General features: G+C 41.6%; 1 protein-coding gene across 1 annotated transcript; it reads left to right on the top strand.

The window, feature by feature from the left end:
* The first annotated feature begins 4,213 nt into the window (after nucleotides 1-4,213).
* Nucleotides 4,214-21,136, top strand: LOC114688036 (NACHT, LRR and PYD domains-containing protein 9B-like). The gene is given in 8 exon segments (XM_037204390.1): nucleotides 4,214-4,481; nucleotides 8,052-8,225; nucleotides 8,228-9,635; nucleotides 11,280-11,444; nucleotides 11,931-12,095; nucleotides 14,302-14,469; nucleotides 16,791-16,961; nucleotides 20,962-21,136. Coding segments are annotated over 8 exon segments (2,694 nt in total).
* Nucleotides 21,137-22,156: the final 1,020 nt, after the last annotated feature.

Genomic DNA, 22,156 nt, shown 5'->3' with positions numbered 1-22,156 from the left:
GCCTCCTATGCCGGCCTCAAACTCGGGACCCTCCTGCCTCTGCCTCCTTCAGTAAATCCTACCAGCGTACGCCACCACAACCAGCCAAGTATAGCTCGGGCCTTAGCTGGGGCCCACAAGGCCACAGGCAAGCAGCTTTTTCATGAATTCATACTATGAACGTTGGGCACCAGATGTAGCATGAATTTTAGAAGGTCTTATTAATAAAATCAAACCTGAGGCTAGTTATTGGGGTGAATGCTGGAAGATCAGAGAAGCAGAACAAGCCACAGCTACCTCACCTCACTGGATCCTCAGCTGATCGTGTTTTCTCAGACTGAATGCCTCTGAGTCCTCATCCAGAATGAATCTCAGCTGAACTGCTGCTGGAAAGCCTGAAAGCTTAACCAGCCAAATGCTTAACCAGCCAAATGCTTAACCAGCCAAATGCTTAACCAGCCAAATGCTTAACCAGCCAAATGCTTATCCAGCCAAATGCTTCCAGTTTCTGGTATCCATGCCGTATATATCTTTCTGTTTTTGCCATCACTCCCTGGGATTAAAGGCTCACTTCTTGGGATTAAAGGCATGTGTCACCATGCCTGGCTGTTTCCAATGTGGCCTTGATCTCACAGAGATCCAGAAGGATTTCTACCTCTGGAATGCTAGGATTAAAGGTGTGAGTGCCACCATTTTCTAGCCTTTGTATCTAGTGTCTGTTCTGTCTCTGACCCCAGATAAGTTTATTGGGGTGTACAATATTTTGGGGAACACAATATGGTGTATTACATTGACAGATTTTTGTATGTTGAACCACTCTTGCATCCCTGGGGTGAAGCCTACTTGATCATGGTGGATAATTGTTTTGATGTGTTCTTGGAGTCTGCTTCCCAATATATGAGGGAGATTGGTCCGTAGTTCATTCTTTGTTGAATCTTTGTTTGGCTTGGGAATCAGGGTAATTGTAGCCTCATAGAAGGAGTTTGGTAATGTTCCTTCTGTTTATATTGTGTGGAACAATTTAAAGAGTATTGGTATTTTTTCTTCTTTGAAGATCTGGTAGAATTCTGTGCTGAAACCATCTGGTCCTGGGCATTTTGGGTGGGAGAATTTTAATGAATGTTTCTATTTCCTTAGGCGTTATTGGTTTATTTAAATAGTTTATCTGGTCTTGATTTCACTTAGGTATGTGGTACCTATCCAGAAAATTATCCATTTCTTTTAGATTTTCCAGTTTTGTGGAGTACAGGTTTTTGAAGTATGACCTGATGGTTCTCTGAATTTCCTCAATGTTAGTTGTTATGTCTTTCTTTTCTAACTTTGCTAATTTGGATGCTCTCTCTTCCTTTTGGTTAGTTTGGATAAGGGCTTGTCTATCTGGTTGACTTTTTTTTTTTCAAAGAACCAACTCTTTTTTTTAAGATTTATTTATTATGTATACAGTGTTTTGCCTGCATGTGTCCCTGCTGACCAGAAGAGGGCACAAGATCTCATTATAGATGGTTGTGAGCCACCATGTTGCTGGGAATTGAACTCAGGACCTCTGGAAGAGCAGCCAGTGCTCTTAACCACTGAGCCATCTCTCCAGCCAGAACCAACTCTTTTTTTTTTTCCATTGATTCTTTGTATTGTTCTCTTTTTTCTATTTTATTGGTTTCAGCTATCAATTTGATTATTTTCTGGTGTCTATTCCTCTTGAGTGACTTTGTTTCTTGTTCTAGAGCTTTCAGGTGTACTGTTAAGTCACTAGTGTGAGATTTCTCCAACTTCTTTATGTGGGCATTTAGTGCTATGGATTTTCCTCTTAGCACTGCTTTCATAGCATCCCATAAATTTGGGTATGTGGTATATTCATTTTCATTGATCTCTAGCAAGTCTTTAATTTCTTTATTTCTTCCTTAACCCATTGGTGATTCAGTTGAGCATTATTCAATTTCCATGAGATTGTAGGCTTTCTGTAATTTTTGTTGTTGAAATCTAACTTTATACCATGGTGGTCTGATAAAACACAGGAGGTTATTTCAATTTTTTTGTATCTGTTGAGATTTGCTTTGTGGCCAAGTATGTGGTTGATTTTAGAGAAGGTTCCATTGGGGTGCTGAGAAGAAGGTGTATTCTTTTTTGTTAGGGTGTTATGTTCTGTAGATAAGTTCTTATTTCTCTTTTAAGTTTTGATTTGGGAGATCTGTCCAGTGGTAAAAGTGGGGTGTTGAAGTCTCTCACTATTAATGTGTGGGGTTTTATATGTGGTTTAAGCTTTAGTAATGTTTCTTTTACATATGTGGGTGCCATTGTATTTGGGGCATAAATGTTCAAAATTGAAACTTCATCTTGGTGGATCTTTCCTGTGATGAATATGCAATGTCCTTCTTGATCTCTTTTGATTGATTTTAGTTTGAAGTCTATTTTGCTGGATATTAGGATGGCTACACCAGGTTGCTTCTTAAGACCATTTGATTGGAAAGACTTTTCCCAGGCTTTTATTCTGAGGTAGTGTCTATCTTTGAAATTGAGGTGTGTTTCTTGTATGCAGCAGAAAGATGGGTCCTGATTTCATGTCCATTCTGTTAGCCTGTGTTTTTATAGGTGAATTAAGTCCATTAATATTAAGAGATATTAGTGACCAGTGATTGTTAGTTCCTGTTATCTTTTGGTGGTAGTGTGTGTGTGTATTTCCCTTCTTTGGGATTTACTGCTGTAGGTTATCTATTGCCTGTGTTTTCGTTGGTGTATCTGACTTCTTTAGGTTGGAATTTTCCTTCTACTGCTTTCTGTAGGGCTGGATTTGTGGATAAGTATTGTTTAAATCTGGTTTTGTCTTGGAATGTCTTGTTCACTCTGTCTATGATGATTGCAAGTTTTGCTGGGTATATTAGTCTGGGCTGGCATCCATGGTCTCTTAGTGTCTGCATTACATCTGTCCAGGTCCTTCTGGCTTTCAAAGTCTCCACTGAGAAATCAGGTGTCATTCTGATAAGTTTCCCTTTATAGGTCACTTGGCCTATTTCCTTTGCTGCTCTTAATATTCTCTTTATTCTGTACCTTTAGTTGTTTAATATGTGGTAAGGGGACTTTTTAGGAGGTCTAGTCTGTTTTGGTGTTCTATAAACTTCTTGTATTTTCATAGGTATTTCCTTTAAGTTGGAAAAGTTTTCTTCTATGATCTTGTGGAGTATATTTTCTGTGTCTTTGAGTTGGTATTCTTCTCCTTCCTCTATCCCTATTATTCTTAGGTTTGGTCTTTTCATGGTATCCCAGTTTTCCTGGACATTTTGCGTTATGACTTTTTTGGCTTTGGTATTTTCTTTGACTGACGAAACCATTTCCTCTATTGTATCCTTTACACCAGAGATCCTCTCGTCCATCTCTTGCATTCTGTTGGTTATGCTTGCATCTGTGTTTCCTGTTCATTTACTCAGATTTTCTATTTCCAGCATTCCCTCTGTTTGTGTCTTCTTCACTGTTTCTATTTCCCTTTTCAGATCTTCAACTGTTTCCCTCATATGTTTAATTGCTTTTTCATGGTTTTCTTTAAGGGTTTATTCCTTTCTTCCAATTTGTCTTTTCCTCTATTTCTTCCAATTTTTGTTTGTCTTTTTTCAATTTCTTTATTGATTTCTTCTACTTTTTATCTTTTCCTCCATTTCATTTTTTATTTTTTCTTGAAAGGCCTCTAGCATCTTCATGATGCTATTCTTAAGGTTACTTTCTTCTGCTTTTTCTACCTTGTGATGTTCAGGTCATGCTGTTGGAGGAGGGCTTAGGTTCTGGTGATGCTGTATTGCTCTCTATGTTGTTGTATGTACTTCTGCCTTGATGTCTGCCCATCTCCTCCTCTCTCTAGGTACAGATAGAGCTCTAGGTCTGGATAGAGCTGGGGATTGGTTTCCAAGCCTCAGAAAGTGGCTGGGGTCTCAGGCAGATGGGAGTGGGGGCAGGGCATGTAGATTGCAGGGTCTACTGCTCAGGGGTCTTGGTGAACAGGGAACCTTCCCACAGGAGCCCTGCCTGCAGGCCAGCAACTGGGCACATAAGGATATTTTAACACTAGATTAGCATGCATTAAGTGAATGGGTGAAGGATGAGCTACCTATATCTGAAGGAATACATGACATCAATAATTTGAGCCTTTTTTTAGTTAAGACCTGACTTCTCATGTCATTCTTGCCCAGGTGTTACTTGTATCTTGGTTTTGATGATTTAGTAACTGCTGAAGTTGAGCTCACCATCCAAGATGAATGAATCTGCTGTGAAGATGATTCAGTGCCTGCAAAAACTCAGTGCTGCAGAGTTCCTGATGTTTAAAGAGCTGCTCAGGAGAGAAATGGAGGAATATGAACACATGCAAGTCTCCTGGGATATTATTAAGATGGCTTCCGAAAGAGACCTAATATTGCTGTTGAACAGAAATTATCTAAAACATTTATGGGGGGTACTATCGTCCCTGTTTGTCCAGGTCAATCGGACAGACCTCTGGACTATGGCTCAGACACTGAAGATAGGTAAGTGAGCATGGAGAGGGCGGGGAGACATGGGGAAAGTTAGCCATATAGGAGCTGCTTTTATTTTTTAGTTTATTCTTCTCTCATACAATACATACTGACCACAGTTTCCCATCCCACCTTCCCCCCTGATCCTCCACATCTCCCTCTCCCCCAGATCCACTGCTCCTCCATTTCCCTTCAGAAAAGAGCAGTCCTCCCAGAGGCTGTCTTATGCCTGAACATGGCATAACAAGGTACAATAAGACTAGGCACAAACCCTCAGATCAAGGCTGGGCTAGGCAGCCCAGTAGTAGGAAAAGGGTCCCAAGAGGAGGCAAGAGTCAGACACCCCAACTTCACTCTTAGGAGTCCCACAGAAACAACAAGCTACAACTATATTGTGAAGGTCACATCATTGTTGATTGCCTGCCTCTCCCAATAGTTGAGAAAGGGTTACATTGGAGAAACCAATGGTTGTTATATACATCATCCTTTAACTGGGGAGGAGGAGGGTGTCCTAATGCACATGACCGTGACCAATCAAAGAAAATACAGGATTGATTGAAACACATGAGGCAGATACTAACATTAATGTTTTCTTCAGCTAACCAAGAAAGTTGACCTTTCATTTGCTTTTTTAAAATTAGCATACAAAACAACACATTTATCACGACATTCCTCCCCCTCTCTCTCCCTCCTTCTCTCTCTCCCTCTGTCTCTCTTTTGTTTGTTCTATCTTTGAAACTGTCTCACTTCAGAGTCACTCTATAGACCATCAGACTAGTCTTGAACTCGTGATTTCCTGTCTGAGCTTCCTGAGTCCTGGGGTTCCAGGTGCACAGTGCCACACTCAGCTGAGACAGAGAGTTCTGTTATAGTACTCACTCATCTTTTGACCAGACATGTATTGCTAAGAATAGGCCTTCATCTCCTTTCCCAGAGACCTTACCTCTATAGCCTGTGAATTGCTTGAGACGGTAGAGGAAGACCTCAAATGTACAACCTTGGATTATCTCCAGGTGGAAGGCATGTCACAGTATTTCCAGAGGGAATATTTTACCAACAGATGACCCCACATTTCAGACACATATAGACTATCTCCACATTCCAATCTGTCTGTTGTTCATACATCCTTTAGCAAAACTATGATTTAACAAATGCTGTAATTGTCAGAAGCATCCACCAAAAATGATTGTGAATCTGGAACCACGTGCTTTCATTTAGCTGGTCCTCAGTCATGTGGCTTGTTGGTTAGTCAGCTGCAACGAGCTGATCCATCTCACTACGCCTGTTTCCTCGTGGGGATAAAGATACCAGTAATTTGGCAAGGACCAAGTAGGCACATGCCTGTAGGATGTGGAGGATAACGGGGCATGGTGAGTGCACCAGTTCCTTTTCTGCTGCTGTGATAAAACACCATAAACAAAAGTGACTCGGGAGGAAGAGTCGCTTTGGCTTACGGGTCCAAAGTGATGAGAGGCATCATGGAGAGAGGCATGACAACACACAGGCCTGGTGACAGGAGCAGGACGCTGAGATCACGTCTCAACGGCAAGCACGAAGCACAGAGAGAACTAGAAGTAGGGTGAGGCCATCAAATCTCAGTGCCTGCCCCAAGCGAGGCCACGCCTCCTAAGCCTTCCCAGACATGGCCATCCACTAGGGAACAAATCTTTAAACACACCAGCCAATGGGGGGCATTTCTTATCCAAACCACCACAGCAGTGCGTTCTAGCTCCTCCTACTGTTTCAGATGCAGGGGCACACAGGAGAGTTTGGGAGTTCAAGGCCAGCCTTGGCTATGTGGCTGGTTTGAGGTCAGTGGGCATTCTGGCCTGCACAAGACCCTGTCTCTAAAAACAGAAAGGAAAAAAAACTAGATTAAAGACGGACAAATTCTAGCTGATGTCACCTTAAGTTTTTGTCCTCTCTAGGCTACTACCCTAGGAGCACTTACAGGATGCCCCCATCCATGAGCCACATTGGCAGCCCAACACTCAACACTTCATCATGTGTGAATGTAGTAATTCTCTTTTTCAAATTATAATAATAATTTAATGGCATTCAAAAGTCTGTACGGATACCAATTCCTTTTTGAAAAGATTTTTTTTTTGATACCACATGCATGCAGTTCCTGTGGTGGCCAGAAGAGGGCAGGGATCCCTGGAGCTGAACTTAACAGCCAGTTGTCAGTGGCTGTAGAGGTGCTGGGAACTGTACCCAGGTCCTCTGGAAGAACAACAAGTGCTTTTAACTTAGTGAACATTTCTAATGTACCACTCACTGATACATGCATGTCCCAGTCTCAGAGAAGACAGTAGGCCCTTGCCCTCAGAACGCCTGGTGCCAGAAATCACAGAAAAATATCAACCTGTGGTACTGATCACATGCCAGCTGCCTGCTAACTATCCCCATGAATGACCAGAGAAACACTTTCTATTAATCGCATTTGGCTTAGGATGTTGATCCAGATACATTAATGTATCTAAAACAATTATATACATATGACTTAACCCTGGACAACTTGACACCCTAATTTGTTATCCATAGACTTGAACTCATATAACTCCAAAGTTCATTTCACTCTGTCTTGTTGCCTGAATCAAATCTTGCTTTGACTAAGCATAGAATTATAAACATGTATACCAAACTGAAAATTTTTAAATAGAATGAGTTGTAAGTGACTTACTGTGAGGTATGAAAGTTTTAGAATGAACAGCAACATTCTGATCTCTAACTCATGAAATTATGTACAAATGAAGTACTTCTGGATTTTGTCCTTTGCAAATTTGGAAAGCTATACCCAGAATTCATGCTTTATAGCAGCTGTCACTCAGAGGTGAGTTTCCAGTTTGGTCATGATGCTTTTACAGTCAATATATCAAACATATTATAACCCTGGATATGGTGAAATAACCGAGTGTCTAGGGTTTGGGCCCCATATTGGGCACCAAGATGAGAATGGCTGGCTGGTGAGTTGTTTTTCTCTGTGATTAAAGAATGTAAGGGAGGAAAGAGTTCCAGGGAAAGTGAAAGCAAGGTTTATTGGCATTGTAAAATATTTTTTGGTAGAGAAGGGATCCAATATATGGAGACAGTTGACTCTAGAGGGATCCCACATTTTTCTTTAAGTGCCCCTGGCTTCTGGAGACCTCCCTTCTCTATTGGCCCTGAAATATTCGTGTACCCCCTTTAGCATAGGGATTTGAGTTGGCCATGAGTCAGTCAACTCTCCCATGCATGCTCACAAGCACGGAAAGAGCTGCATACAGTAGAGGTCTCTATCTAGAGGTGTGGGTGTAGAAAGAACTGGTTGGTTGGTTGGGTTAGGGTGGGGCCTAACCATTCTTCATTTGTAGTGTAAACAGGAAGTAAAACCTATATCAGATGAAGGGAAAGGAAACTTACTGCAGGGGAAGGGGTGGGTGGCTCTCCTCATTTTCTTCTTTCCTCAGGACCCATGGCCTCATTGATCACCCAGATGAGTAGATCATTCACTAGACGTGTATTTAAGAAAAAAAAACTGTGATTCATTCTCAGGAGGATCCTATTCCTAACTGCCTTGTATTCTGATTTCACCTAACTCAGATGATCAAAATTCATACAAAGAGATTATGAAGATTATATTTCAACACATATGGTCCAAGGAGACCTTCGTTCAAATGGATGAGGAAAACTACCAAATAAGTGTAGAAGAGGAGTACAATGCATTGCAAGAAGTATTTGATTGTCCCTTAGAGCCGGTCACTACAGTTGTACTAGGTCTAAAGGAAAAGGAAAAACCACTTTCTTAAGAAAAGCAATGTTGGACTGGGCGTCAGGAAAGTTATGGCAGAACAGATTTCAGTATGTTTTCTTCATCTCTCTCATCTCACTTAACAATGTTACAGAATTGAGTTTAGCTGAGCTTATGTTAGCTAAGTTGTCTGAGTCTTCAGAGACACTGGAAAAAATCATATCTGATCCAAAGAGAGTCTTGTTTATCCTGGAGGGACTTGAATACCTGAAATTTGACTTGGATCTCAGGACAAACTTGTGCAATGACTGGGGGAAGACGCTGCCGACACAAGTTGTCTTCAGCAGTTTGCTACAGAAAGTAATGCTCCCAGGATCCTCTCTGCTTCTTGAATTGGGAAACCCAAGTGTACCAAAAATCTATCCCTTGCTGCAATATCCAAAGAAGATAACTATTCAGGGATTCACTGATGAAATCACAAGGTTCTATTGTATGTGCTTCTTCAGCGGTTACCAGAAAGGCTCACAAGTCTTTGATTATTTAAAAAAAAGTGAACAATTACTCACTTTATGCAGAAACCCCTATATATGCTGGGTGTCCTGTAGTACTTTAATGTGGCAATGGGACAGGGAAGAGGAAATGAACTTAGTTGGTGTGACAGATTCGATTATCTACACAAGCTTTATGGTGAGCGCATTCAGATCAGTGTATGACAACTGTCCACCTAATCAGAACAGAGCACGATTAAAGACCCTGTGTACCTTGGCTGCAGAGGCAATGTGGAAACAGGTATTTGTGTTCACATCTGAGGATCTCAGAAGGAATGGGATATCGGAATCTGAGAAGGCAGTGTGGCTGGGAATGAACTTTCTCTGTACTCAAGGTGAAGACTTCATGTTTTACCATCCTACACTACAGTCATATTTCACTGCCCTGTTCTATTTCCTCAGACAAGATGAAGACACACCTCACCCTGTCATTGGAAGCCTGCCCCAACTTCTAAGAGAAGTTTATGATCATGGCCAAACCATATGGCTCCTGACAGGGATATTTGTGTTTGGAATTGCCACTGAAAAAGTCACCAACATACTGAAACCACACTTTGATTTTATACCATCCAAAGATATAAAACAGGAAATCCTCAAATGCTTTAGAAGTTTGAGTCAAGCAGAGTGCAGTGAGAAACTGATGAATACCCAGAGTTTGTTTGAGAGTCTACTTGACAACCAGGAAGAAAGCTTTGAAACAGAAGTGATGGATCTATTTGAAGAAATGACTGTTGATATTAGTAATGTTGATGCATTGTTGGTGGCTACACATGGTCTGCTGAAATCTCAAAAATTAAAGAAACTTCATCTGCATATACAACACAAAGTTTTTTCAGAAATCTATAACCCCGAAGACGGTGACTTAGAAGAATTTGAATACAACAAAAAGTAAGTACATCTCTGAAGCTTGTCTTCAGTTCTTCCAGTTTTGCCTTAGCGTCCATGCATAATTTTATACATGTGTTTGTGTGCATGCTGTATCCATATGAATTCGTGAACAAGTCAGAGGAAGATGTGGGGTGGCTTTCTTTGTTGTCCTCTGCCTTCACCCTTTGAGAGAGTCTCTCACCACCCTTGAAGCTCACCATCTTGACTAGGCTAACTGGCCAGCAGAATACCAGGGTCTACCTGTCTCCCTCTTCTAATGTTGGGGCAACAGCCTCAAGCCACCATGCTCAGCTTTTTAGGTCAGTGCTGTGGATCTGAACTCAGGTCCTCACACTTGCACAGCCTACACTCCACCCACTGATCCCTCTCTCCAGCATGGCATTTCCTAAGTTCTTACACATCTATGCTTGAGTATTTAGATGGCATAGTCAGGAAGCCTATCTGTTGAGTCTTGGCACTGCCGTTTGGAGCTATGTGGCCCTGGAAAGTTGTGTCTTGAGTTCCTCCATTTATACAAAGAACAAACTTGTGACAAGGCCAGTTGTGAGGTGGAAATGTGAGCAGCTTTGTTGCAGTGTCTGGCTCTTATCCTTCATCCATAAAGTGTTTAGTGTCCTGGTGACTACACTGGAGAAGATTCTGGGGACTCGTGTCTGGTTTGAGGCTGTGCTCATACTACATTGCTCTAGTTGCCTTGCCTTGCATTGGCTTTAGGCTGCTAGCTCATACTTGATCTTTCAAATGTGTAGCATCTTTGATATTATTGGGCGTAGTTTGCTTTTCACTCAGGAGTCCCAAATATCTACCCAAATTCACATAGAAATCACGTTTTCTCACTGTAAGAGGAGACCCTAGAGAACAGAGTAAGGTTGGGTGTCTTCAACAGTGATATGTACCTATTAACAATGAGTCTCCCAAAGACTCAATCTAGTTCACCTCATCTCAAGCCATGCTTCTTTATTATAATTTTTCTTCAATGTATTCATTCACAATTTCATACCTATAGGTAATGCATTCTGGTTACTCTCACCTTCTACTCCGTTCTGTTCCCCTTCCTCCCCATCACACTAACTTCTTCTTTATGAGCTTCTTTCTCACATTCACGTCTTTTTGTTGTGTCAGCTGTTGAGTTTAACGAGGGCTATCAGTGTGTGTATGGGTTTGGAACTGTGCATTAGACCCTGGTGGACTGACTTGTGGGTACAAAACTGGAGATGGCTGCTCCTCCCTGAGAATCCACCAGTAGTCATGATGTTAGCAGGGAGGGGTAGAGCTGTGTGAGGCTCTGCCCAGCTTCTGATTGACTGGTAACAGGCCTGGTCTTGTGAAGGCAGTGGAGGTACCCATAGCTCTTGTGGGATTAAGACCACAATGGCTAAACCATGCCCAGAAGATGGCATTTTGTAACCCACAGGAACCTCTCTCTCTCTCTCTCTCTCTCTCTCTCCTGTTTCTGTCTCTTGGTGCTCCTTTTTCTTTTTTTTTAGATTTATTTTTATTTAATGTGTATAAGTGTTTTGCCTGCATGTATGTCTATGTACCATGTGTGCCCCGTTGAGGGGGTTGGGAGTGATGTGCCTATCTTAGGAATGTCTCAAATTGAATTTAGGCACCAGAGAATAATGATGTGTTTTCTCATTGCAGAAAGGCAATAAAATATTGGAGTATGTTGTGCAAAATTTTCCAGGACTTGCAGGTGTTGGATCTGGACTGCTGTAATTTCAATGAAACTGCCATTAGGCGTCTCTGTGACTCAATGTATCCATCTTCTAAAGATCCTCTGACTGCATTTAAGCTTCAAAGCTTGTCGTAAGTTTAATAGGCATCCATCCTTTAAGTAGATAGAAGAAATCCTGTCTCTTCCTTGAGGAGACTAATGCATAAATAAATGCAGAACTAAATCCAAAGTAGCAAAAGCAGTAGCCAAGAGCCACATATCTGAGATTTTTCTATATAGGGGTTTGTGTGTGTGTGTGTGTGTGTGTGTGTGTGTGTGTGTGTGTGTGTGTACATGTACACAGCCAACAGGAGTTGATTATGTTCTAGAGACTGCAATGAATGTTAACTAAAAATCTAGTTTTTAAGGTTATTTTGATTGTGTCCAGGTATGTGTGCATCTGAATTGGGTCCTCTGGAGTGAGAGTTATAATAAATCATGAGCTGCCTGACATGGGTAACTAGAATGCCCGAACAACCATTGTTTGTGAGGCAAAGTGTGGAAGAGGATGTCTACAAGTTGCTTGGCCATGTACCCCCACATCCTGGTATAACTTGCCATTTGGTCTTATTGCACAGGTGTCCCTTCATGACTAACTTTGGAGATGGTGCATTATTTCACACGATTCTTCTACTACCTCACCTGAAATCCGTGAACCTATATGGCACCAATCTCTCCAATGACGCGGTTGAGAATATGTGCTCTGTGCTGAAATGCCCAGCATGCAGAGTGGAGGAGCTACTGTAAGTCGGTGCATTGTCTACACTCAGTAATTTCATTAAAATTATTTTTAAAATCACTTTTAAGGCTTATCTTTGAAAGTTCTGACTTGCATTAGCACATGTTACACAAAATGAATTTCATTATAATAGTTCCTTTTTCTTTGTTAAAAATATGTGTATATGTGCCTGTATATAGGTACCTTCAGAAGCCAAAGAGGGCTGTGAGCTACCTGATGTGGGTTCCTGAATTTGAACTCCAGTCCTCTGTTGAAGCAGCAAGTGCTCTTACCTGCTGATCTGCTCTCCACCTCCCCCATGACACCATTTCGCTCATGTTTATAATGTACTTCGATCACATTCACTTGTGTGCCGTTGGTTCCCACTCCCTTCGGAAAAGTTTCCCCTTGCATTTTGATGACTTCCTTTGTTTTATAATGGCTTGAATACCAACATAATAGCATATCTGGATTGTATTACACTCATTACTTAGTGTGTGGGGCAGGGCACCTGTGGAAATCAGAGGTCAGCATGCAGAGGCACCTTGTGAAAACTACCAGCAGGGAAACAATTCATAAGTAAAACTTCCACATGGCCTTTGATGGAAGGCTAAGAAGAAAATGGGAGGCAGCCCTGAGACTGCAGGGCGATGTGGAAACAGCATGAGAATGAGTTGAAGTTGGCAGAGTACTGTTGCTCTTAAGCTACATGATTGATAGCTCAGAGTGAGTTTATCACCATTGGTGCTGTGGTATGGCGGCTCATGCTGAGAAACTCGCATTGCAGTCTTTTCCTTTGGCTGTGTACAGGTATTACAAACCTTTGTCATTTCGTGAGAACTTGGTGATGGTGTCAGAATCACTTCTTCTGATATTTGGACTGTTGCCTTGATTCCTGACACATAGCTTCCCACCTCTTGGCGTTCTCTCAGGTGATAGGATCAACTTGTATTCTAATGAATGGTCTTTGGTGGGCAACTGCATAGTGACCAGTCCCCAGAAGAACCAAGCTGGAACCATGTTCTGTAACTGTCATTCTCGTCCCCCATCCTCAGTGAGGATGTTTGGAGTTAGCCTATCATGTTTACATGATAAAGACTTCATTAAAAAAAACAAAGTTTGGAATATTTTCATCCTGCTTTCCATTAACTGTCACCTTGACTTAAAGAGCATCTTGATTCAGTGATTGTCTTTATCAGATTGGGCATGTCTGTGAGGAATTATCCTGATGGTTAATTAATATATGATGGTACAGTCTACTATGAAGAGGCATGGTTCCCTGGGTGAGTGGTTCTGGTCTTTATAGGAAGTCTAGCTAACTAAGCAAGAAGCAGCTCCTTCATGATTCTTGCATCTAGGTTCCTGCTCTGACTTCCCCAATGATGGACTATGAGCTGGAAGTGTAAGCCAAACCATTTCCTCTGTAAATTGCTTTGGTCAGGGTATTTTATCACAGTGATGGGATGAAAGGAGAACAAGGGGTCTTCTAGTTTGGCAAATATATCCATATGGAGCACTTTATATCCATAAGACAATGTTCATGTACTTGGGATCCTTCCAGATCTTACTCCATGCACGTGATCTGTTTCTATTATCTTCCATCAGATCTTTTGAATATACTAAACTGACAAGGGAGATAGCAAAACCCATAAGTTTTATGATCTCCTCTGTAAGTTAAACACAAGGAGCAGGTTTTAATAATGTCACCACAGGTCTAACACAATGGGCTTTCTGTTAACTGAAATCTGAAGGGGAGGATCACTGTGAAGGACTCAAGAAGGAGTGTGTGTGTGTATGTGTGTGTGTGTGTGTGTGTGTGTTACAGTGATATTGGTAATCAGACATACTGGGTTACAGACCATATTTTAGTGATGGGGTCTATCTCTGCATTAAAGGGCAGGACTTCTACCCACTACATTCCAGTAACACCCTATCTCTCTAGTGGTTCTTGTGGCAACCCATAACCTCACCAAGCATTTCCAAGGATCCCAGAGAATAAAAGTCACCCATAGCTGAAAACCACTGGCTTGGGCTTATTACCAATCAATAGAACTCTGTAATTCACAATGATAGTCACATAATTATACTTACAAATTAAATAAGCCTATAATGTAGGTGTGGACTGGTATGTACAGTATTAGAATCTGGGTCATTTGTTTGAACAATAGGTAGTCTTACATAGATCACCTGAAGATGTTATTCCTAACCTGTGACGTGTACCTCACATGTAGGTTGGGTAAATGTGACATCTCAAGTGAGGCTTGTGGCATGATTGCTACTTCTCTAACCTACTGCAAGGTGAAACATCTCTCGTTGGTTGAAAATCCCTTGAAGAACAAAGGAGTGATGTTACTGTCTGAAATCCTGAAGCATCCAAGCTGTGTCCTGGAGACACTGATGTGAGTTGGTCTGGGAGAGCATGCCCTGGAGATATTGCAGAACCCTGCACATGGTCTTTATAGAAGACCATATCATAAAAGTGATCAAATACCCAATAAGGAATGCATGAGTACAAGGGATGTGTCACTAGATCAGTCACTTGCCATGCCTCAGTTGCCAAACTGAGTAAGTGGAGTAATCAAATCAGTAAGTAGAGCAAATGCAAACAGATACACCATGAGACCAACTTTAGACAAGGAATACTAGCTCTGAAATTCCCTATATATAATTTTTTGCTTAATGAATATGATATTGTGGGGGGAAATGATGCCCCTGGGAAGAGATTGGATACCAGGCAAGAGGAGAATATAAATAAGAAAAAAATTCCTTTTCAAGGCAGAGCTTCCTCCATCTTACCTAAGTCACTGTAAACTATCTCCTGCCTTGAGGTTGAGGTTGGTTACTCATGGTAGCAGAATACCAGACTAATACTGGGATCTAATTGCTAGCAATCCACGGAGTTTATTTAATGATCAAGGAATTTATTTGGGGGTTAACTCACAACCATAGATTTATCGTAGGGTCTAGGAGAGCTGAGCTATGTCTCATCCTGAACAGCTTGGTCCGAGATCTCAACATCCAACCACAGGTATCCAAGAGACAGATGCATATATGCATCCTAGGTCTTAAGAGCTTCAGGGCATAGCTCAAACAGCTACTCACCATAGACTATTGTCCCAGGGAAGTCATAGTAAATAACTTTATTGCTCTATCAATCAAAGGCCTTAAGATGGGGAATGTGCTCAAAGATACCTGGGTTCATAGAAGAGAAAGATTATACAAACACAAAATTAGTTGTGTCCTCTCTGACCATGTATTCATGCAGTAGTATGTACACATGCAGCTTACAGACATGAACATGCATATAAAATGCAAGAGCACTGAATATTGACCATTATGGAGACATCTATTTTTGAAAGAAAACTAGTGCAGATTAAATATCTCTTTCATGAACTGTTTATGACTAGACCAGAAATGTTCCATATTCCATTTAAATTTCCTTTGGAATATTTGCATATCATGAGTCTTAGTGATGGTCCCTAAGTCCAAACAGGAAATTTATTTGCATGGTATATAAAATATGTGCACATGCCTTGGAGATAGTCTTATATAATACTTTCAGTACCGTTGTGTTTTGATCTGGGCTGGATACATGAGAGCACTTGTGGAATTCTAACTGTGTACCATGTGAGTGCATGAGCAGCAGAAGCCAGAATAGGTCAATAAACCCTGGAACTATGGTTACAGGAGACTTGTGAGTATCATGTAGGTGTTATGTGGATGCTTAGAACTGAACCCCGTGTCCTCTGCAAGATCAGCAAGTGATCTTAAATGCTGCATCATGTCTCCAGTCCTGATGTGAAACTTGTAAAAGAAAGGGAGAAATATGCACTGTAAAAAGTTGAAAGATAATTCAGGAGAAGTAGGAAAAAATAACATTAGAAGACAAAACTATTCAGTTATTTAATTACTAGTTAATATAGAGTAGCTTGAATTAAATTACACATGGTGACTAGTAATTATAAAGAGCTGCATTAAGCATAAGTTATCTCAAATATTATCTAGTCTTTAAAACACTAGTCTTTAACCCACACAAATAACAGGGTGAAGAAAAATATCTAAAAGAAAACTGCAGAAGTGGAGACAGCAGGAACCCCAGGGCTCACTGGACAACCAGCCATGTCTAATAAATAAGTTCCAGAAAGTGAGAGACCCTGTCTCAAAGAGGGTGGGTGGTGTTCCAGAGTGTGACACCTGAGCTTGCCCTCTGATCTCTACATCCACATACACACCTGCACAGAGACATATACACACTTATTGACAACGAAAAGAAATTAAAAACATAATGGGAAGATATTCCATGAGGGCAGGATTCTGCAACATGGTGAATTTCTGATATAAGTGGGAGAATTAGTTGATTGTTTTGCAAGTAAGTTGACAAACCAGTCAATTTTGGAAGCATCTGTGGTGATCTACAACCTCAGATTTTCAAAACTTTTGTTTGAAACTGTTTCCATTGTGTGAGTATATACTCACACACACAGAGGACAGAAGACAGCTTGTGGGAGTTGATTATTTCCTTCCATCATGTGGGATTGAACTAGGGTCCTCAGGCTTGGTAGCAAGGGCCTTTATCTGCATGTGGAGCCATCTCACCAGCCCATTTCAAAATTTCTTCATGCAAAGTGGAAATTCAGTATAGGGAGAACATGACAGTCTTTGCAGAGGCATGTGATGCTGTGACAATGAGTGAGCTGCTGATGTGTGACCCTCTTTGCAGGTTGTCACATTGCTGTCTCAACTTCAATGCCTGTTGCCATCTCTACGAAGTCCTGTTGTGCAACAAATACCTCTCTCTTCTTGACCTGAGTTCAAATGTCCTAGAAGATTTTGGAGTGAACATTCTGTGTGAAGCTTTGAAGGACCCAAAGTGCACCCTTCAGGAGTTATGGTAGGGCTGTGTTCTCATCCACTGCAGGGAATGTGGTTTTGGATGTTGGTGTTCAGAAGGAAGTGGGAGGGTAGAATTTTGTGAATGTCAGTGTCTCCACAGAGTCTGTGGTGAAGCCTCTGATGACTATCATAAGCCCTTGGTGATTGGGTCACGAAGGTGAGCCCCCATGAATGGGATTACCGCCCTGATAGAAGCCCCAGAAACTGCCTCAACCATTCCATCACATGAGGACATAGACTCCAACAAGGCTGGAGAGATGATGAGGTGGTTGAGGGCACTTGTTCCAAATCATGAGGGCCAGAATCTGGATCCAATTGCGATCACCTGTAACTCCAACACCAAGGGATCCAGTGTTCTCTTCTGGCCTCCGTGAGCAACCACCAACACGTACACATTCACTCACACAGGCACATGCACACAGACACAAGTAAAAAAGAAGGTACATGTGTGAATCAGAGAACCAGGCTTTCTCCACACACTGCATCAACCAGCTTATACCTTGATCTCGGATTTCTAGCCTTTGGAACTGTGTAAGAGACACATCTGTTGTTTACAAGCCATCCAACCTAAGATTGTGTTAGAGTGGGCCAACCAGATTAAGACACCACAGAGGATGGTGTCTGCTTGAGGAAACGAGGCTGTGATTATCCTGGCTGATTCTTCTGGGATGCTCCATGGCTTGCTGACTCTGGTCTTGATCAAAGGCATTGTCGGGACAGATGGTGTTCCATGCTGCTCTTGAGTTGGAACTGGATAGAATCCAGGATATCCTCAGTGGCAGTGGGAACTAGGGCAAGTGATTTCCCTCTCCTGATGTATAACAAGATTAAGTACAGGGCCTGGAGAGATGGCTCATAGGTTAAGAACACTGGCTTCTCTTCCAGAGGACTGAGGTTCAATTCCCAACACACACATGGCAGTTCACAATTGTCTGTGACTACAGTTCCAGAGGGTCCAATACCTTCACACAGACAAAACACCAGTGCACATAAAATAAAAATTTTTTAAAAGGTTAAGTACAGTCCTCATCCGACAGAATTGAGGTGATGGACATATATGCATAAGAGGCATAAAGGTACTGTGTGTGCAAATGTCACAGTCTCTAAGTCTTTGTACTGTTGGCATGTTTTCTGTGGCTGTCCTGTGATTTGAAGAGGGCTGTGGCACTATGAGGTGTCAAGAGCACCCTCTGACCTAGTGTGGCAAACCAAATATATCAAACCAAAATATCTCTATGTGCAATGTGCATCCCCTGGAGGGTAAATTCATCCCTGCCTGAGAACCATTAACACACACATATAGACCTGCATAAATCCATATGTAGAAATACCTCCATCAGTCATGGATCTATGCATATGTGTTTATGTATTGATTTATATATTTATCTGCCTATCATATATCCACCCACCATCAATTATTATCCTTCAATCATGAATTTAACGTCTTTCCCTTTTCTCCCATTTAAATTTTTTTGTCTTACATATCATCCATCTCTTCTTTTCATCATCTGCCTGTCCATTATCAATCTATATATCATCTACTAATTATGGTATGTTCATCTTACATCTAACATATCTGCCTTATGTCTATATTTAACATCTACACATTCGTCATCTCCATTCTCCATTGCTCATCTATCTTACACGCATTATCTTCCTTCTCTCCCCTCTTTCTTAACCATTATTAAAAGTGCCATGAGGACCATGAGCTTGAGGCTTAGGGAGGGTCTGAGGACATATTTGTTATATTAAATACTGGCAGACATTCACCACTTGATGACATTTGCACAGAAATCTGAAATCAGCAGTAAGGTGGCCCCAATGATTTTCAGAGTATCTCTATTTTAACCAGGGGGGGGGATGACAGTAGGAACACCAGATGAAGAGATCACTGCAGAAGAATTGTAGTGAGCCAGCATGGAGCAGGGTACCCCAGATGGAGAGGCATCGTCAGCATTTCAGAAGCGCTTGGGCATTTCTAGTTCAAATGAATGGAAATATGCCAAGCTGATAAGATGGGGTCTCATTGATGAGGGATGTAGCTCAGTTGGTAGAACACTTACTTAGCATACACAGAGCCCTGAGTCTGATCCTCCAGCACAGCTTTAAAAATATATATATGTGTGTGTGTCCAGACGGTGGTGGTGCATGCCTTTAATCTCAGCACTCAGGAAGCAGAGGCAGGTGGATCTCTGAGTTCGAGGCCAGCCTGGGCTACAGAGTGAGTTCTAGAAAAGGTGCCAAAGCTACACAGAGAAACCCTGTCTCAGAAAAAAAGTATGGTAATTACATAACTATGATCTCAGCACTGGGAGGTAGAGGTAGGAGGGTCAGAAGTTCAAGGTCATCCTCAGCTATGTAATGAGTCTAAAGGTCAATGAATGACTGCTGAGAGGGAGAATGGGGCTCCTCCAGGGACAAGCTCTACTGGGCTATCTTATCCCCTGGACACATGTACACACAAGCAAAGCTAAATGAATTTAGGTTAAATATGCATGCACATCAAATAATTGAAAGAATTCTTTAGAATGAATAGTAAAGGGAGTTAGAAGTTGGTATGAATTGAACATTTCCCATGTCACAGTCAGCTGTGACAGGAGCATTTCTTAGGTATCTAACTGCATTTCACAAGCCACTGAAATGAAACCTACAACCAAGACCTCCCCTTTGGAGGTGAGGCAGTTGATTCTAAGTGCTTTCAATGGGCAGGCATCCAACATCACTGAGAAGAATCTAGTGACCAGAAAGTTAGTGCTCAAAGACAGGAGCAGTCAGGATGTGGTTTTATTCCTGTGTTCATCTGAAGTCATCTGGTAACATACTGCTTTATAATGTGTCTTCTGAACTGAGTTATGGAGGTAGGCATAGTCTTTTTGTTTTTATTTCTCTTTCATTTGGACAGTTTTCTATTGGAAAAGACAAAATATAGACTTAAGTTCTTCGTTCACAATTGAGTGTAGAATAATTGAGATAGAGATAAGTAGTTATTTAGTCTTGATTATATCTGATGTATGTGGTGATATTGTGTTCCCCAAAATATTGTGCACCCTAATAAACTTATCTGGGGTCAGAGAACAGAAAAGCCACTAGATATAGAGGCCAGAAAATAGTGGCACACATGCCTTTCATCCTAGCATTCCAGAGGAAGAGATCTGCCTGGATCTCTGAGTTCAAGGCCACACTGGAAACAGCCAGGCATGGTGACTCACACCTTTAATCCCAGGAAGTGATGGCAGAAAGCAGAAAGGTATTTAAGGCATGAGGATGAGGAACTAGAGGCTGGTTAAGCTTTTGGGCTTTCAAGAAGCAGTTCAGCTGAGATCCATCTAAATAAGGACTCAGAGGCTTCCAGTCTGAGAAAACAGGATTAGCTGAGGAATTGGCAAGATGAGGTGGTTGTGCCTTGTTCTGCTTCTCTGATCTTCCAGCATTCACCCCAATACCTGGCTCCGGATTTGTTTTAATTAATAAGTCCTTTTAAGATTCATGCTACAGATGTATTCCATTTCTCTTAGAGTCTTCAGTCTTCAAGGTTAAAAAGCATAGTATACTAAAGTCATGATCTGGAGTGATAAAATTTATGTTTTTATTAGAATTTTACATTTGGCACCAAGATATTTCAGCAAGAAGGGACCTAATGAGTTCAATCCCTGGGATCCACACTGTGGAAGGAGAGAAATAATTCAAACATGTTATCTGTGATTTCCATAGTAGAAGATGCCCCCCACCCTATGAACAAATACACACATAAATAAATGTAAAAATGTGAAAAAAATATGCATGTACATGTATTCACGCATGAATACACATATACGTATGTGTATACATATAACAATAATAAAGAGATTATTAATTTGAAGGGACTAGGAGGATTTGGAGGTAGAGGTGGAGGGATGTAGATGCAGTGTTCATATAAAGTTCTAAAAATTAAAATTAATAAACCAAAACAAAAGGATTGGGCCTCGTAAGTCAATATGTTTGCATGTGTGTTTTCCCAGGTTGTCTAGTTGCTTTCTCACTTCAAACTGCTGTGGGGGCATCTCTGCTGTCCTTACTAGCAATAAAAATCTAAAGACCCTGAAACTGGGCAAGAATAACATAGAAGACGCGGGCATCAAGCAGTTATGTGAGGCTCTAAGGAATCCTAATTGTAAACTGCAGTGTCTTGGGTGAGTCTCTACTAACTGTCGTGGTGGAAAGGACCCCCCCCCCGCCCCCTCTCAATGAGGGAGAGCTAGAGGGTAAACAGGTGTGGTGGTTTGTGAGAAAAGGGCCCCCAAAGGGAGGGGCACTATAAGAATGTGTGTGGCCTTGTTGGAGGAAGTGTGTCACTGTGGAGGTGGGCTTTGAGTCTCATATGTGCTCAAGCCACACACAGGGAGTCAGGCCACTTCCTGTTGCCTTTGGATCAAGATGTAAGAGCCCTCAGCACCTTCTCTAGCACCATGCCTGCCTGCATGCCACCATGTCTCACCATGATGATGATGGTGTGAGCCTCTGAACTGAGAGCCACCACAATGAAATGTTTTCCTTATAAGAGTTGCCATGGTTGTGGAGTCTCTTCACAGTGATGAATACCCTAAGACAATAGGATTAAGAAGAATTCCACCTAGCATAGTCTCAAGTTTTGAGAAAAAATGTCAATACACAGGCCTGGTACAGACAACAGTTGCTGTGAGTTGGAGCATAACTGCCCTGTCATGTTTTCTCCCACCACAGTATCTGGTTCTAGTCTTTCTGGGTCATATTCTGGGCCCTCAGGTTCCCTGAGCCTTAAGGGTGGGTCTGGTATATATGTTCCATTTGAGGCTGAGTACTCTCTAGTCACTCTCAGAACATTGACCAGCTGTGAGTCTCTGTATTAACCAGTCCATAACAAAAAGAGGTATCTCTGAGGAGGCTTGAGAGCTGAACTAACATATAGGAATAATGCTGAGCATTTAGGACTATGGTTCTCAACCTGTGGGTCATGACCCCTTAGGGGGTGACCATGACCCTTTCACAGGAGTCACCTAAGACCATTGGAAAACACAAATATTTACATTATGATTCATAATAGTAGCAAAATTAGTTATGAAGTAGCAATGAAAATAATTTAGCAGAGGCAGGGTCACCACCACATGAGGAACGGTATTAAAGGGTCACACAGCATTAGGAAGGCTGAGAACCACTGATTTAGAAGGTAGTTGTATG

The sequence above is a fragment of the Peromyscus leucopus genome, chromosome 1 (genome assembly GCF_004664715.2).
Source record: "Peromyscus leucopus breed LL Stock chromosome 1, UCI_PerLeu_2.1, whole genome shotgun sequence".
Lineage (NCBI taxonomy): Eukaryota > Metazoa > Chordata > Mammalia > Rodentia > Cricetidae > Peromyscus > Peromyscus leucopus.
Note: the sequence above shows the minus strand (reverse complement) of the source record. Positions and strands in the feature narration are given on the sequence as shown.